The 15,245-nt window shown below is 32.8% G+C and overlaps 1 protein-coding gene and 1 long non-coding RNA gene across 3 annotated transcripts; one reads left to right on the top strand and one right to left on the bottom strand.

Moving 5' to 3' along the window:
* The first annotated feature begins 974 nt into the window (after positions 1 to 974).
* Positions 975 to 5,432, top strand: LOC110790755 (UDP-glycosyltransferase 84B2-like). Its single transcript, XM_021995526.2, has 2 exons — positions 975 to 1,927; positions 4,653 to 5,432. Exons 1-2 carry the CDS (start codon positions 1,132 to 1,134, stop codon positions 5,243 to 5,245), a joined length of 1,389 nt encoding a protein of 462 aa, XP_021851218.2. The 5' UTR covers positions 975 to 1,131; the 3' UTR covers positions 5,246 to 5,432.
* Positions 5,433 to 9,778: 4,346 nt separating this feature from the next.
* LOC110780989 (uncharacterized) lies at positions 9,779 to 11,968 on the bottom strand. Of its 2 annotated transcripts, XR_008924107.1 has the most exons (4): positions 11,825 to 11,968; positions 11,625 to 11,697; positions 10,800 to 10,906; positions 9,779 to 10,702 (listed from the first exon to the last, which is right to left on the bottom strand). It is a non-coding gene; the product is annotated as an uncharacterized lncRNA (long non-coding RNA). The 2 variants fall into 2 exon arrangements; XR_008924108.1 differs by lacking the exon at positions 9,779 to 10,702 and having other exon boundaries at positions 10,712 to 10,906.
* Between the last annotated feature and the right edge of the window lie 3,277 nt (positions 11,969 to 15,245).

Here is a 15,245-nt window from a genome sequence, read left to right as displayed (position 1 = left end):
AATATAACAATATAAATAAAAAAACTCAATATAATACTGTAAATAGCTGTTAAAATATAATAATAAATAAATTATTAATAATATAATAATTATAATCATAATGGTACTAATAATCATATTAATTATTTTATTCATTGGAACTTATTAGACCATTTGAAACTTAGTAGACTTTATTAGAACTTATAAGACCATAATGGACCTTATAGGACCTTATTTTAGCTTATTGAACTCATAAGACCCTAATGAAACTAGCATATTTGAGCTTATTAAACTTATAAGACCTAATTGGACTTTATCTAAACTTATTTGACCTTATTAGACATTAAACTTATCTGACTTATGCTATTTGTGTGATCATGTTCAATCAATCTCACATGTCAAAATTTACATCTATTTTACTCCATTAGATTTTTTTTGTAAAAATGTAGTTGAAGTAATAGTAAAATAATTTAGGATCATCCGTGCGATGCACTGCGATGCACGGGTCCTAAACTAGTTAGTTTATAAACTACATCAATAATAAATACTACGTAATAATAATTTTGCTAAATATTTATTGATAATATTTAGTTAAATCGGTATGTTAATATGAAAAACATGTTCACTCGATGTGTTGGTCACATTAGCATATTACACATGTATAACATTTATATTAGATGAATACATTTAAATGAGCATATTCAAAATTTTATAATTATGCAGTAGTTTGGAATATTCAATTAAATATTTTGTAAAAAAATGTTCCTAATCCGTGCGTGCACGGGATCTAATCTAGTATTTTTTTTTTTTTTTGTAACACCAAAAGTTTAAAATATGGTGTGATATGTTACCATTTTTCAAAATAGTGTGTGATATATTACCTTTATTGTTAATTTTTTATATTTTATAATCAATCTTTAATAATAATATGTGATATATTACCTTTAATATTATTTACATAAAAGGAAACATATCCCTAATTAAATCAAGTTTAATAAAGTATTGCTTGAATTTCACATTCTAAGCATGATTCACTTGCATTATCACGTTCTTCTGTGACTATATAATTTCAAGTAGTTACCTACTTGCTCCTACACTATACCACCTCGCTTTCCTCCTCTCATCGTTCTTAATTTATCATTGAAAAATAAAATGGTGCACATCAAAGAAACTAATGTTTTAATGGTCTCATTATTTTACCAAGGCCACATAAGCCCTATGATTCGCTTTGCCAAACTCCTCAGTTCAAAAGGCCTCCATGTAACCGTAGCCACAACCAACAATGCTCGAGACCACTTGTTAAATGGGTTAGCCAAAGAAACCAACTTCATCGATTTTGAGTTCTTCGATGATGGCCTAGACAATGAACTTGACCGCGACAAGAATCTAGGTATCCTCCTAGAAGAGTACCTTCCAAGGAACGGAGCAAAAAACCTTTCAGATCTAATTTATACCCTTGAAGCCAAAGGTAAAAGATTTGCATGCATCATCAACAATTGCTTTGTACCATGGGTTACAAATGTTGCAACCACGCACAAACTTCCTTGTGCTATGTTATGGATTCAATCTTGTGCAACGTATGGCATATTTTATCATTATTACCACAAAAATATATCCCATATATCTGAATTAATTGATCCAAATCATGGTTTTAAAATACCTGGATTACCATTGCTTAAATTAGAGGATCTTCCGACCTTAATTCTTCCCTCAAGCCCTCCTTATTTTCTAAAGGTAGTTATGAAAACCATGAGTATTCTAGATGAATTTCGATGGATATTTGGAAGTTCTTTTTGTGATATAGAAGAAAGTTTGGTGCATTCCATGATGCAATTCAAACCCATTATTCCCATCGGCCCTTTAGTCCCACCATCTATGCTTAAAGTTGGAGGTGCGCAAGAAAATGAGGAAGAAAATGACTTATGCATGAATTGGCTGGATAAGCAAGGTACAATAGTTTTTGTTCTTTTTTTTTTAATTCCTAGTATATATCCTACATCAGTCATCATATATATAATCATTTTGGGATGTTCTAATTTATTTGCATTATCTGTTTCTTTTTTTAATAAAACAACAACTAATTAATTAGTCCATCGATCCACTTTTTTCGCTCTATTTTTTCACTGCCGTTAGAATGCTTCTTTTTTACGAGTTAAAACGTGTGTTTAAAACATTTATGGCAATGAAATTGGTGTTTTGAGCCAGAGGCAATACAATTAGGGGTGGGCAAAATAATCCGATCCATGATCCTTTTTTTAAAATTCGGATATTACAGATAGGGTATCTAGAAAATTTTGGATCGGATTCGAATATCCGAAATATACGAGTTTTCTATTTTTTCTAAAAAAATATTAATTCATTTTAAACAATCACCTTTAAAAAAATTTAATATCCGGAATAAATAGGATATCCGGTCGGGAATAAATAGGATATCCGGTCCTAAATAAATCGGTTATCTCATCCAATTCTTTAAGTACGGATATTTCAGATCGGATTTTTTTATACTATTTTTCGGATCGGATCAAAATTTTCCGATCCGAAATTTTTCGGATATCAAATATGCCCACCCCTAAATACAACTATGTTAATCCGTATTATCGATCTAAATGCACACGATACATTATTTACATTTTAGAAAAGTATGGACGGTCATAATATACTTCATATTAACAATAAAATTTAATACATGTAGATTTCATAAAAAAAAAAGTAAATGAATTTGCTATATTTTAGATAGACCAAACTATTCAAAAGCTTTTTTTTTTTTTTTCGACATAGGTTTAAACATACATAATTGAAAAGGTTCACATATTACAACAAACTACTACTAGAGCTTTACTAGCTCTTACAAACCAAAATAAACAGTAAACTTTAAAAACCGCAAAGGCAGTGAATACTTTGATCGTCAGCCCTTGACTGATGAAGCCCCATAACATTTCTTCATTCCCATTTTCACTTGGCTCGAAGCAAGCTTGTAGACGTCGAAAGGAAGCCCTTGAAACCCTGTGACACTTGAACGACAAAGAGAGACACGGAAGGATAGATAATCCACTCATTGATTGAACCAACTTTGTAAGCAGGGTGAGATGCTTACAAACAAACTGAGACAGTGACCTTATACCTTCTTGAAAAGGTACATGGAGTCTTTCCTTGGAACGGGAGAGACTCAACCTAGTTGACAAGCTATGAACCCCCAAACATTGGGGAGCTGTCTTCGGATAAGAAATTTTGAATGCAATGAGATCACCTCTCATCGCAAACCTAAACCTAACAACCCAACTTTGTGGACACCAACACCCCCTTCCATAATCACCCTCATCTTCTCCCTTCGCCTTACAACCTGACATACCACCACTATAGGTAGTATGAACTCCCAGGACAAGATCACTAACAAGGTTAACTAACTCTTCTGAAATTAGAATCGGGCCAACACTTAAACTCAATCGAACAACCCATACTTGCCTCAAAATTGAACATACCCACATAAGACATCCAACAACAAACCAATTTTGGAAAAAACTCAAAGGGCTACAAAAATTAACAGTTCTAACAGGGAAACTTCCAACACCAAAGCATAAAACCACACTACCCAACAACGTTAAAGAAGAACTTGACATTAAAACTAATCAACTAAACCAATCAAATTAACACAATAGGGATGAAAACAAGGATCACACCACTCACATAAATGACATAATCCTCTAAAATCCGGCCAAAATTAATACCAAACACCACCCTCTAACCTAGTCTTTACCTTTTACCGTCAAGATCGGCGTATTTTCCAACACTGCGAGACGGCGGCGACAAGGAACTTAGGTATTAATTGGTTTCCGAAAACCTAACAGAAACAGAGCAAACAACCTAATTACCTAGCACCCCTAATCCGAATTAGAAACCCTTACCCCAAATTTCACCTTTACCGGAGAGATTATCCACGGTGGCGTCTAGGGAAGCTTCGGAGATGGACACCAAGGTTGCTTAACCCGATCTGACAGAGATCCCTTGTGTCAAAGGTCGGAAAAGTCGACTGAAACAAAATCGCCGATGAGGAGATCAAGAGAAGCAATAAAGCTTCTTCAACCTATTGAAAACCCTTCTTTGATTTGCCGGCGAAACTCACGGAGGTAGCTCCTCCACCAAAAATAAAAAACACTCTAAACGAAAGAAGCTACTACACTTAACCGCTCGCCGACGACCTGAGAGGAGAGACGATTCTCAAGCCGTCGGCGGCGCTAAGGGAAAACCTAGGATTTGGGTTTTTGTAGAGAGAAGGAAGAGGTTTCTTTTTTAAGAGAGAGAAAGGGTATCCTTGTTTATTCAAGAGGTTTCTTTTTTTTACTATTCAAAAGTTAATGGGCCATATTAAACACATGGAGGTAGATACGTAGATTTGTAGGCAAGGGGCATTCTTCTTCCCTTTAAAGAAAAAATAAATTTCGTTGCAATAATATTAGATAAGTTCTAACCAAGTCAAATAAGTTCCAATAAATTTTAATCAAGTCTAATAAATTTATTTTCTCAAATGTTTACTCTTTTGCAACATGATTTGATCGGGTCTATTCAGTCCACTTAGTTCAGATAACTTTTAGTCTATGTAATTCATGACAATTAGTATAATATTTAATGTGATTGAAGGTTGTTACACTTATACATATATTTTGGAATACTACCAGGTAAATCATCAGTGATATACATTGCATTAGGGAGTATATCTGTGTTATCACAAAGTGAGACAGAAGCACTAGCAATGGCCTTGGAAAGTGACAAAAATAGGCGATTTTTATGGGTGAGGAAGGAAGGCAAAGAGGGTTGGGGAAGGAAAATGGGAGAATTACCGGAAGGATTTATCGAGAATACAAAAGACAGAGGACTAATAGTTCCATGGTGTTGTCAAGAGAAAGTTCTAATGCACCCAGCTATAGAGTGTTTTTTAACTCATTGTGGATGGAACTCGACATTAGAAACTATAATGGCTGGTGTTCCGATTATAGCTTACCCTGATTGGACTGATCAACCAACAAATGCTATACTTCTTGTAGATGTTTTCAAGGTGGGAGTAAGGATGAGTAAGAAAAAGGACGGTGAGCTTGAGAAAGAGGAGATTGAAAGGTGTATTATGGAGGTGACCACAGGACCACGGGCTTTAGCTATGAAGGAACAATCCATTATGTGGAAAGAGGCGGCTAAGAAAGCAACATTAAGTGGTGGATCTTCCAATATGAATATTGAGAACTTTATCAATGAACTAAAAGGCAAAATCGTCTGATATGAAATATGCCTATTGAGTTTGGAATTAATGTTTTTGTTAGTTTAAATCCCGTTTAATAAATATATCTTTTGAAAATTTATGTGACTACTGATAGGTAGGACACACATGTCGTATAAAATGTCAGATGAATAGTTTAATCTTGTATGTTGTGTTTATTTATTAATTTTTACATTATTTTATGTATTGGGACATCATTTAGATATAGATAATATAGTAACTTTTTTTTACCGTACTTCAAAAAAATCACGTTATTGTATGGATTGATTTTCAAGAAGTTAATTTATTTCAATGAATTGATTAATTTTTGTAAGACAAATAAATACATCGCGAACGTATAAAATAAACAAATGAAATACACTATTGTGCTACTCGTATAATTTAGAACATGAGTAATACTTTTGTTTAGTTAAATAAACTTTAACCCGTCAAACTTCGTTGGACTTTGATAAGGACAACACAAATTCTTATTTACATGAGGTGTACGATAAATAGTGTACACCGAAATTAAAGTAAACGTAAAATGCTCAAAAGTTATCCTTATATATGTAAAAGTTATTTATTTTTAGTGATAAATTTTTTCAATTTAATAAAAAATATTTCTTCAAAATTAATAATGTATAAAATTAATCATTTAACCATTTAAAATGTTTATCTATCAGCTTTTTTTTTAATAATATAAAAGTTAGAGAAAATTGAGTAAAAGTTAGAGAAAAATAGGTAAAAGTTATGTTGGTGTACAATAAATGTATTGTACACCTTGTACATGCAAGACCTTTTGTAAAAACAAACGAGAATATCTATCACGATTATTATTAGGAGTTAAAATAATATGAAACTCAATGTCCCAAAAGACAGCCAGAACAAAGAGATGTTGTTTCTCCTTTAAAAAGTCCTCAAAATATTCAGCTGGGTCATAATTAGACCTGGAAAAACTTACCCCAAACCCAAGAAATTGATCCAACTTACTCGACCCGTTATTCGATTTTGACCCGAAATCCATATTGATCTGAACTAAAATCGACCAGGAATTGATTTAAGTCGAAATGACCTGATATTCGAATCGAACCGAACCGAAGTAACCCGAACCGATATTCACCCGAAATCGAAGTAATCGAACAGTATATAACTACAAATTTTGAATAATCCTGAAATCGATCTGAACCGAATAGCCGAAACCAATCTGAACCTAAGAAAAACTCAAATTTATTGATAGGTCAAACTAAATCACACAAGTTTATTTTAATAATTATTGATGTAACACAAAATATATGTCCAGTAAAGACCAACCAAGTCATGCCATGTGACTTATACGAAAGAAATACGTATAGACCATGGAATCCCTCGTAAATAATTCGCGTATAAAAAGCTAAGTCCAGTTCATTATCAACGCCAAAAGGCCGAAGCATAAGAGGCCCATTGAAGCGAGGAAGTAAAAACACATATCTGATATGTGTGTCCAAATACATATCAGAACATAAGACAAAATAGGAAAAAGGACAAAAAAAAAATTAAATGGTACTTTTCTAAACACAAATGGTACTTTTTTTTACAGAATGGTATTTTTTTTACATGAATGGTACTTCCTTTTTTGTCTTTTAGCTATTTGTCTTTTAGTTGATATGTGTTTGTTGTTGCATGCCCGATATTCGCCTCGACGCACTCCATTGAAGCCCCTTCCTCTAACAGGAGGTTGATCCCTAAGGACACATGTCACATCATAAATGAGTAACCAATTATATGCCTAGGTTTTAGGGCAATCCCAAAAAAACCTAGTGCTATAAATACTCCCGTTTGCAAAGTGAAAAGAATTTCTCTTACCACAATTACTCTATTTTTGCTCTGCATTCTCTTTAAAAATTTATTTACTTTCACTCTCTAGAAAATACTTACTTAAACGTCAGATGAAATATTCCTTAGGGAATAATAATTCACGTTTTTCTTGAGGAACTTAAGAGACGCCCTGATTTGCAAAACGAGCGTTTCTTTTCTCACGCTATTGTACTATATGGGCAAGCTGGTAAGAAAACTTTCTAGTCATTTTTTTTAGAAATTATTGAGGTATTTTGTAGATTAATTGGGTTACTAACTAATAACCTAAATCAAGAAAATAGCTCAATAATTTGTAAAAAAAAATGACTAGAAACTTTTCATACCAGCTTGCCCATAGAGTACGATAGCGTGAGAAAAGAAACGCTATCAATTAATTGATTACATATTATTAATTATTAATTATTTAGTTATTGTTTATTTCTTTATTAATATTAAATTATTAATAATAATAATTAATTATTATTTTTAATTAATTGTTTAATTTTTATTTATTTTTTATTTATTATTTTTATTATTTTTTATTTATTATTTATTTCAATTCAATAACATTAACTTAAGTTAAGTTAAGTTAAGTTCAGTTCAGTTCTAAAGAACAGGGCATAAGTGTTTGGCAAATTAGTAGCGTTTAAGGTAGCGGATAACGTTTGACAAATTTATAGTAAAGTTTGAAACAATATTTTAGCTTTTATTTTAATAGTTGTTGGCCTGTCCGCTAGTAACCTGTGCTAGCAAGTCTTATTTGAAATGAGCCCTTAAAAAATAGATTAATAGTAAAGCTTGTGTTATTCTTAGTTAATTGAAACTTAGCCCTTTTTAAGAAGACATGCCAAATGTTGTATTTTTAGAATTAATTTTTTCAAATATTTAAGATAAGTATTGAAATTTCTGTAAAAAATATATATATCTTATAGTTGTATTCACATTACGCTTTAAAATAAAAATCGAAATTAAAATTTCTTGAAAAAAGATAAATTACTACATAAAGTCTTAATAAAACTTAAATACACACAATCAGCAAGCCAGGGACTCACTTCACTCTTGTTGAGCAAAGAAAAGTCAAAACTGATCTAGTCAAAACTTATAAAAATATTAATATTTTGAAAATGTATATTAAGATGAAATCTACAATATATTATATACTAATATTTGTTTTCATATAGTAGAAATAAAATAGGGTCAAAGTAAATTATGTGAATAGTGTTAAAAGCCAAAACGATACGAGTATTAAAGAACAGAGGGAGTATAACGTAAGTGGATCAATCATCAATTAACTTAACAAGACTTCCTTTATATTTTGTAATTTCCCAATTTGCAATCTCCATATACATCCCTTTATAACGTAAGTGGATAAATTAACACAATAAGTTCATTTCATATCTCATCTATTATACCTTCTTCGATCTACACTATTATATAGGGACTTTTAAGCTCAATAAAAACCCAATATGTTGCTATTACGTTGTTTCTGATAAGTAAGTGACTCATAAACAAACAAAAAAAAGTTACCAAATATTTTTAACTTTTTTTTTTCTGGAATTCATCAAATAATATATTGCTTTGCAGAAAAAATGTATGGTCCAACCTAATTAAGCTAGGGTTACTGAGGCTAGGGCGAACCTTCTAGGAAGGACCTCCCGAGGCACCCAAAAACCGAGAATCATACAAATAAAAGAGTCACTAAACAAAGTGACAATTGAGCCTAAATCCGTGTTAAAACTAGCTTACAAGTACTCAACCTAGTAAAAACTTTTCTATCCGAGAAACATATTCTTCGTTGTTGTTGTTGTTGTTGTTGTTGTTGAATCCTGCAGCCTCCATTGTTGGAAAGTCTGATGATGTCTCGATAAACTGTTGAACATTCACGTAGGAACACCACTTGTGTTCCTCTGACGATAAGTCTCTTTCGAAATTAGCATCATCAGTAGTAGTAATAGTAGTCGTATAATCAGCATTCTTGTTGTTGAAATCCCAATCGATTTCCGACGACAAATCATCGAAATTAATCATGTTGAGTGCTTCATCAATATCTTTATGAGCATAATTAGCTTCCATAATCTCCTTATCATCTCCATTGATAATGCTAATCTTCATTGTTTCCTCTTCATTAGATGGCCTAATTGTTTCGCTGTTAATGCAAATCTTCTTGCTTCCCTCCAACATTAACATGCAATCTCCTTTTCTTTTGTTGTTCAAAATTGTGTTCGAATATATCACAACATTCTCTTCTTTTTTCTCCACTTTCTTGTAAATATAGCATAATGCAATTATACTTTCATGTTATTACAAATCAATTTAAATCCATTAATTAGTATCTCAACCCGTATAATTTTATATTTTTGCCATTAAAAAGAAACTTAAAAAAAACGGTCATATATGCCAATCATGAAACATAAACTAGACTTAATATTTGATGATCATTTTGAAACATGCGGATTATGGTGAATAGTGAACATGATACACTATAATTACACTAGTACATAACTAAAAGAATATTGGCTAAAGACAAACATCAACAAAACCAATTAACCAAACATCGATACCAAACGATCGAACAACACAAACATACATAATGATAATCAAAATAATAATCTAACCAACAAACCAAATATATAATTCAAGAAAGCTAAAGAAATACATATGTAGTAATCATAATCAAAATAATAATCTAACCAACGTAAGAAAAATATGTAATTCAAGAAAGCTAAAGAAATACATATGTAGCAATCAAAATCAAAATAATAATATAACCAACAAAACAAAAATATATAATTCAAGAAAGCTAAGACATACATATGTAGTAATCATAATTAAAATAATAATCTAATAAACAAAAAAAAAATATATAATTAAAGAAATATAAGTATAATTCAAGAAAACTAAAGAATACATATGTAGTAATAACTTAATAATACCTGGGAGATTCAGAACCAGGTCCGTTAACATATCTTGCTGATGAAACTGGGTTCTGCTGAACAGAAATAATGCTACGATCTGTAACTCCAGAAGAAATAGGAGATCCCTGGAAGCTTGCAGCTGAACTAGTTCTAGATGAAATTCCTGCAACATGCAACATAATAGACAATCGTTCAGCTGACTTATAACTTATAAGTTATAAGCATGCAATTCCAGTCATGAGACTCTGGCTGACTCTAAATTTCATTCACCTAGAGATCATTGATTATGAATTCACTATTCAAACAAATATGAAAAAACATTCAAAAGTAACAAATCAACTAATTTGAAGAAGAAAAAAAGGATGATTTAGAAGCTCAGACTCTAATGAAAGAAAATCCTTCTGCGACTTTACCAATTGAGGCCGACAGTATGATGTATAATCTTCAAATCCCAAAATGAATTACTGTAACAAGGAATTAAGTTAGCATTTTGAAGACAATTTCCTGCCGAACAACAGAGGATCTCAAGCAGAATATGATTTAAGAGAAAACCTAAAATAGAAGGGACAAATAAATAAGGTACGCAGATAGTATGATTTAAGAGCAAACCTGAGGCAGAAGGGGAATACAGCCAATCTGCATATCTATTGTTGACAATGCAGAAACAACGACAGTGTAATGTACCCCAAACTACAAGTTTCCACAAGGATTGTTCATTTAGTTGTTCCATCTACAATAAGTCACATATTTACAGGGAAAAAAGTTGTACTCTGTTAACATTTTTGTGATCAATCTTATGAGGAAGACTACTACACCAAGCAACTCACCGAAAATGAAGCAGTAAGTAGTATTACGAAAGCAAGACCTTTTCTGAGGAAGAAGTTTCTAGATCTTTCATTTGAAGAAAAAGAGAGCTGTGGTTCTAATGAGATACCTGTCCAAGGTGACACTTCAACAAATTCAAATGGAGAAGATAAACATGGCTACGACTCACCTAAGAATAGGCTAAAGGCCCTAACAAGTATTTCCAGAACCAAAACTGTACCAACCTACCACTATCAGAAAGAGTATTCTAAATCTAAGGTAGCATTCATTAATCTACTCCTATAGCTTATAAACCAAGCACTTGCACATTTGCGAGTTTGGTTTTTTTATCAAACTCTGATATAGATTTGTCCATTTTGAAACAGGTGAGCAAAAAAAATAGATCAAAGGAAACTGAAAATAATACAAGACAGAAGGCAAGGCAATCAGAAAGCAGCAGCAGCATTTGCAACGATGGTGCATCTTGGTCACCACCACCTGAACATTCTGTATCTGGTCACAACTCCAAATCAGATCCTTAATTGAAATACTTATGTTGGTGCATGTTTATATCAGAATGCGTGTGTTTTTAAGAGCTATAACTAGATTAAGTCCTCATGTAAATTGTACATTGGTAGTATGCTTTCGAATAAGAAATACTTGGTATCATCCAGCAGCATGTTTCCTTGAGTGCTTAAACTGATATATGTCATGCAGTGATGAGGGGAAGACAGCCAAATAAGGTATACATAAAACTAAAGTTTGAGAGAAAGAGAGTAATAAGTCAACAAAGCGCAAAGCTGCTTACGAATTGAGGTACAAGAAAGCAAATATAAGGAAGTCCTAACCGTTTTAGAGTTACAACCACAAGAAGATTAACAAGGGGAAGACGGCGGTAAGTTTCGGGCAAAGCTCAAGCAGCTGCAACATAGTCCGGATTAAGTTTTGGCAATGCCAAGCTTTTCTCTTATTCACATATACAGTTACAAACAATTTACAAGACCAAAATCGAACAACAATACCCAATAAATAGATACATAATATGTACCTGTGTAATCTTGTTTTCACTTTCGCATAAGAAACAGTTTTCACAGCAACTCGATCAAAATCGTCTACCTTAGAGCTTGTAAGTGGTTTCTCCACAACACTTTCAAATAAAGTTGAATCCGTTAAGAATTGCAGGCCCTGCGGAGAAGTGGAGAAAAGTATCAGGAATGTGAATTCAATAATAAATTGCAATTAGTTATTACAGTTCATGAAGTAATTCATTTTAGAGCTCTTACTTAACCCCCACTCTTATATTACTCTTACTTAACCGGAACAGAACGAAGAAACTAGGATGACTAAGTATTTTGATACTTTCAAGCATATTGTTAGCTAAAATCACACATTATATCACTACAAGAAAAAAGGCATTTAGTGACGGAAAAATCAGTCCCTAAACATCAAGATTCAGTCGCAAAACGCCTTTAGCGACGGATTTGCGACTGATCTGATCCGTCGCCAAACACCTAGTCGCAAAATTTTAATCGTTGCAATTTTGCGACCGACAATTTCACCAGTCACCAAATGGTAATCACTAAATCTGTATCAAGTTGATGACTGATTATACACCATTGCTATTTTGTGACCAATTTTTCTCGTCACTACGTAGCGACTGATACTTTATTAGTTCCTAATTTGTGATTGGTTATTTTGTGACAATTTAGTGACCATGTTATGTGGTCACAAATTAACAACCAACAATTTCGTCATAATTTAATGACCGTGTCATATGGTCACAAATTAACAACAAATGTTTAAGCAGTCCTTAAATTGGTACGGGCTTATTTCGTTGAAGGTTAGTGACTAATTGATTTCAATCACCAATTTGAGACAACGATAACTAGTTTAATCTGTCGTAAATTAGTGACTGAAAGTTTCGATAACTAAACAAAGACTAAACGTTGGACAAAGCGATCGACCAAACATATTAGTTTCTATGTTGCGACTAAACTAATTGGTTGTAAATCAGACATTTTATTAATTTATTGGTGACGAAACATTTTAAAGAATATTTGCAATATATATTATTTTATACAACCCAACTAGTTTTGTTTTTTTTGGTAAACTATCATTGTATTAAACCCAAAGGAAATAACGTTTGTACAAGCTAAAACAAACAAACACCTAGCAAACAACACTTTGAAGGCCATAAAGATAATACAACTCTTAGCAAAGTTAACCATACTCAATTATGGTAAAAAAAAATGTGTGAGCTCACACAGAACAGATAAGGTCTTCAACTAAGGTCTTCAACTGCTATGAATTCCCTACTTCCCTGCAGCTTGACTTGCAATCTCTACGGCATTGTATCTTTCAGCGTAACTCAGCTCCTGGCTAACTCAACATGAGCAGTTCAAAAGCTGTTAACGTAGAGCCTCACACCCTCCTTAACAGAGCATGCTAATTAATCTTGTGCCCAGATTGTTCAGGAAAGTAAATTGCCCACTCTTGGATGTTGTTCTCCCCCCCACTAGTTGCCTGCTCTTTTCAGCTGCAAAGTGCAAGAGTGGTTTCAGATTTCCTTGAAAGAAATAAATGTAAAAGTAAAAGAAAGATGATTCACATAAAATATAGAATACATAAATGACCTAGTTATCACTACGTAGTTACTAGCACTCTAACAAAAACATGCATCCCAGTAAACATAACTTTCCATTCCAGATAAAAGTTATATAAATGGCCAAGAAAGCAGAAAAAGATACCTATGGGCTTTGGCCGATAAGAACAGACAACAAGGTCATAGGGAAAATTATATCACAATGTAATCTACTTCTTCAGCACTATAAATTCCTTCATGGCAATACAATGTATTTCACAATATTCCAAACATGGATTTGTGTCAACTATCTTTGGTGGAAACTTAGCTTTCTTGATCTTTACATTAATTTCAGTATGAGAAATAAATATCAGACAATAAAATTTTATGTACAAAGCTCATCAATCTATCTCAAATCACTCAAGAATTGGACCTTGGCTATTTCCTTTTTTCCTTGTAACATGATGGATAATTAATGAAGAAACAACTCCTTCCGTTTAAACAAATAAAAAAATAGTGAGATATTAAATCAAAGATCTATTTCATATCTTACCTCTGTATCATCCATGTAAATCGCAAATGACGGGATTGACTTGAGATCTCTTCTTGCCACTGCTGCAAGCCCGACATCATATCTGTGAAACACCATCAAACAAGATAATGAGTCAACACAAAACCAACCAATGATGACACACATTGATACAAACAACAAGAATACAGAGTACAAATGCATGCAATGTAATAAAATGACAGGTTTGTGCTTTCTTTGGATATCAGCACATATTCACATTACTCTCGAGCGCATATTGACCTTGTGTTGGTTCATACCAAGCTGGAAAATGTCCGCCTATTCACAAAATGTACTCAAGTGTCACAATAAAGATAGAAGTATGTGGGAATAACAAAGTCGTTAATTTCAACTGATTGTGTGTCATGAAAGATAACGCTTACCAAAGACAAAGAAGATAAACTACTACATATTTGCCAACTTTACACCTTCTAAAGATCTAAGCACCATCTAAATAGAACAAGCCATTAAAAATATCATAGGCCATTAATATATGTAGCTTAACCGCCACAGGAAACTTAATCAAACTAATTAAAACTTGTGGAAAATCCCCACTCACCTCTGAAGCCTAGTTATATCAAACACAGAGGCCAATACTCATGTGCACGTTCATTGGTTCTTTTTCGGTTCATACAAACTCGACTCTTATCCATTCCAGCAGCCTTCCAGATTTCAATATCCACTACGGAAGCCTTCCAGGTTTCTATAAAGTACTTACCCACCTCTTGATCTTTAACATATTAATAGGGAAAATTATAACGCTATGTAAGCTACTTCTTCAGCACTGCAGCAGACAAAACATCATACCTGATCACGCCACCAACATAGCAGAGAAGAGCAGGACAACAACACCTGCATAACATAATATACCATGATATACGAATTGCAGAACTGAATAGGTCAACTGCAAAACAAAAACATCACCAGCATAGCAACAGGAAAGTAACACAACAAGTCAAACAAAACATACAAGGTTGTCTTCTTCTTCAAATACACAACTAAACAATTACTTAGTTTCTAAACTTGTTCATTGTTAAAAGTATCCATATCCAAAGCATAAATAAATACCTACTACTACGAAAACCAAATCATACTTCCTAAAACATGAAGGTGTTAAATATATTCTTTTAAGAAATGAAATATGTCTAAGCTTGAGATTGTGTAAATTCTAAAAACTTCTTTTCAAGCTCCAATATCTTCTCCTTGTTGCCGCATGCCTGAATCTATAGATGGGTGTGGCCACATATATACCTGAATTTGGATGGGTGTGGCCCAAGAATTAGCTCTAAATATTCTTTTAATCTGATCCGATGGTTATAC

This window comes from Spinacia oleracea, chromosome 6 (genome assembly GCF_020520425.1).
Source record: "Spinacia oleracea cultivar Varoflay chromosome 6, BTI_SOV_V1, whole genome shotgun sequence".
NCBI classification, from domain to species: Eukaryota; Viridiplantae; Streptophyta; class Magnoliopsida; order Caryophyllales; family Amaranthaceae; genus Spinacia; species Spinacia oleracea.
This window is presented reverse-complemented; position numbering and strand designations above follow the sequence as displayed.

Excerpts from the sequence above, each read along its gene's own strand:
- LOC110790755 (XM_021995526.2), top strand. The coding sequence starts at position 1,132 with ATGGTGCACATCAAAGAAACTAATGTTTTAATGGTCTCATTATTTTAC. Across the intron at positions 1,928-4,652 it reads GAATTGGCTGGATAAGCAAG|GTAAATCATCAGTGATATAC; the intron begins GTACAATAGTTT and ends GAATACTACCAG.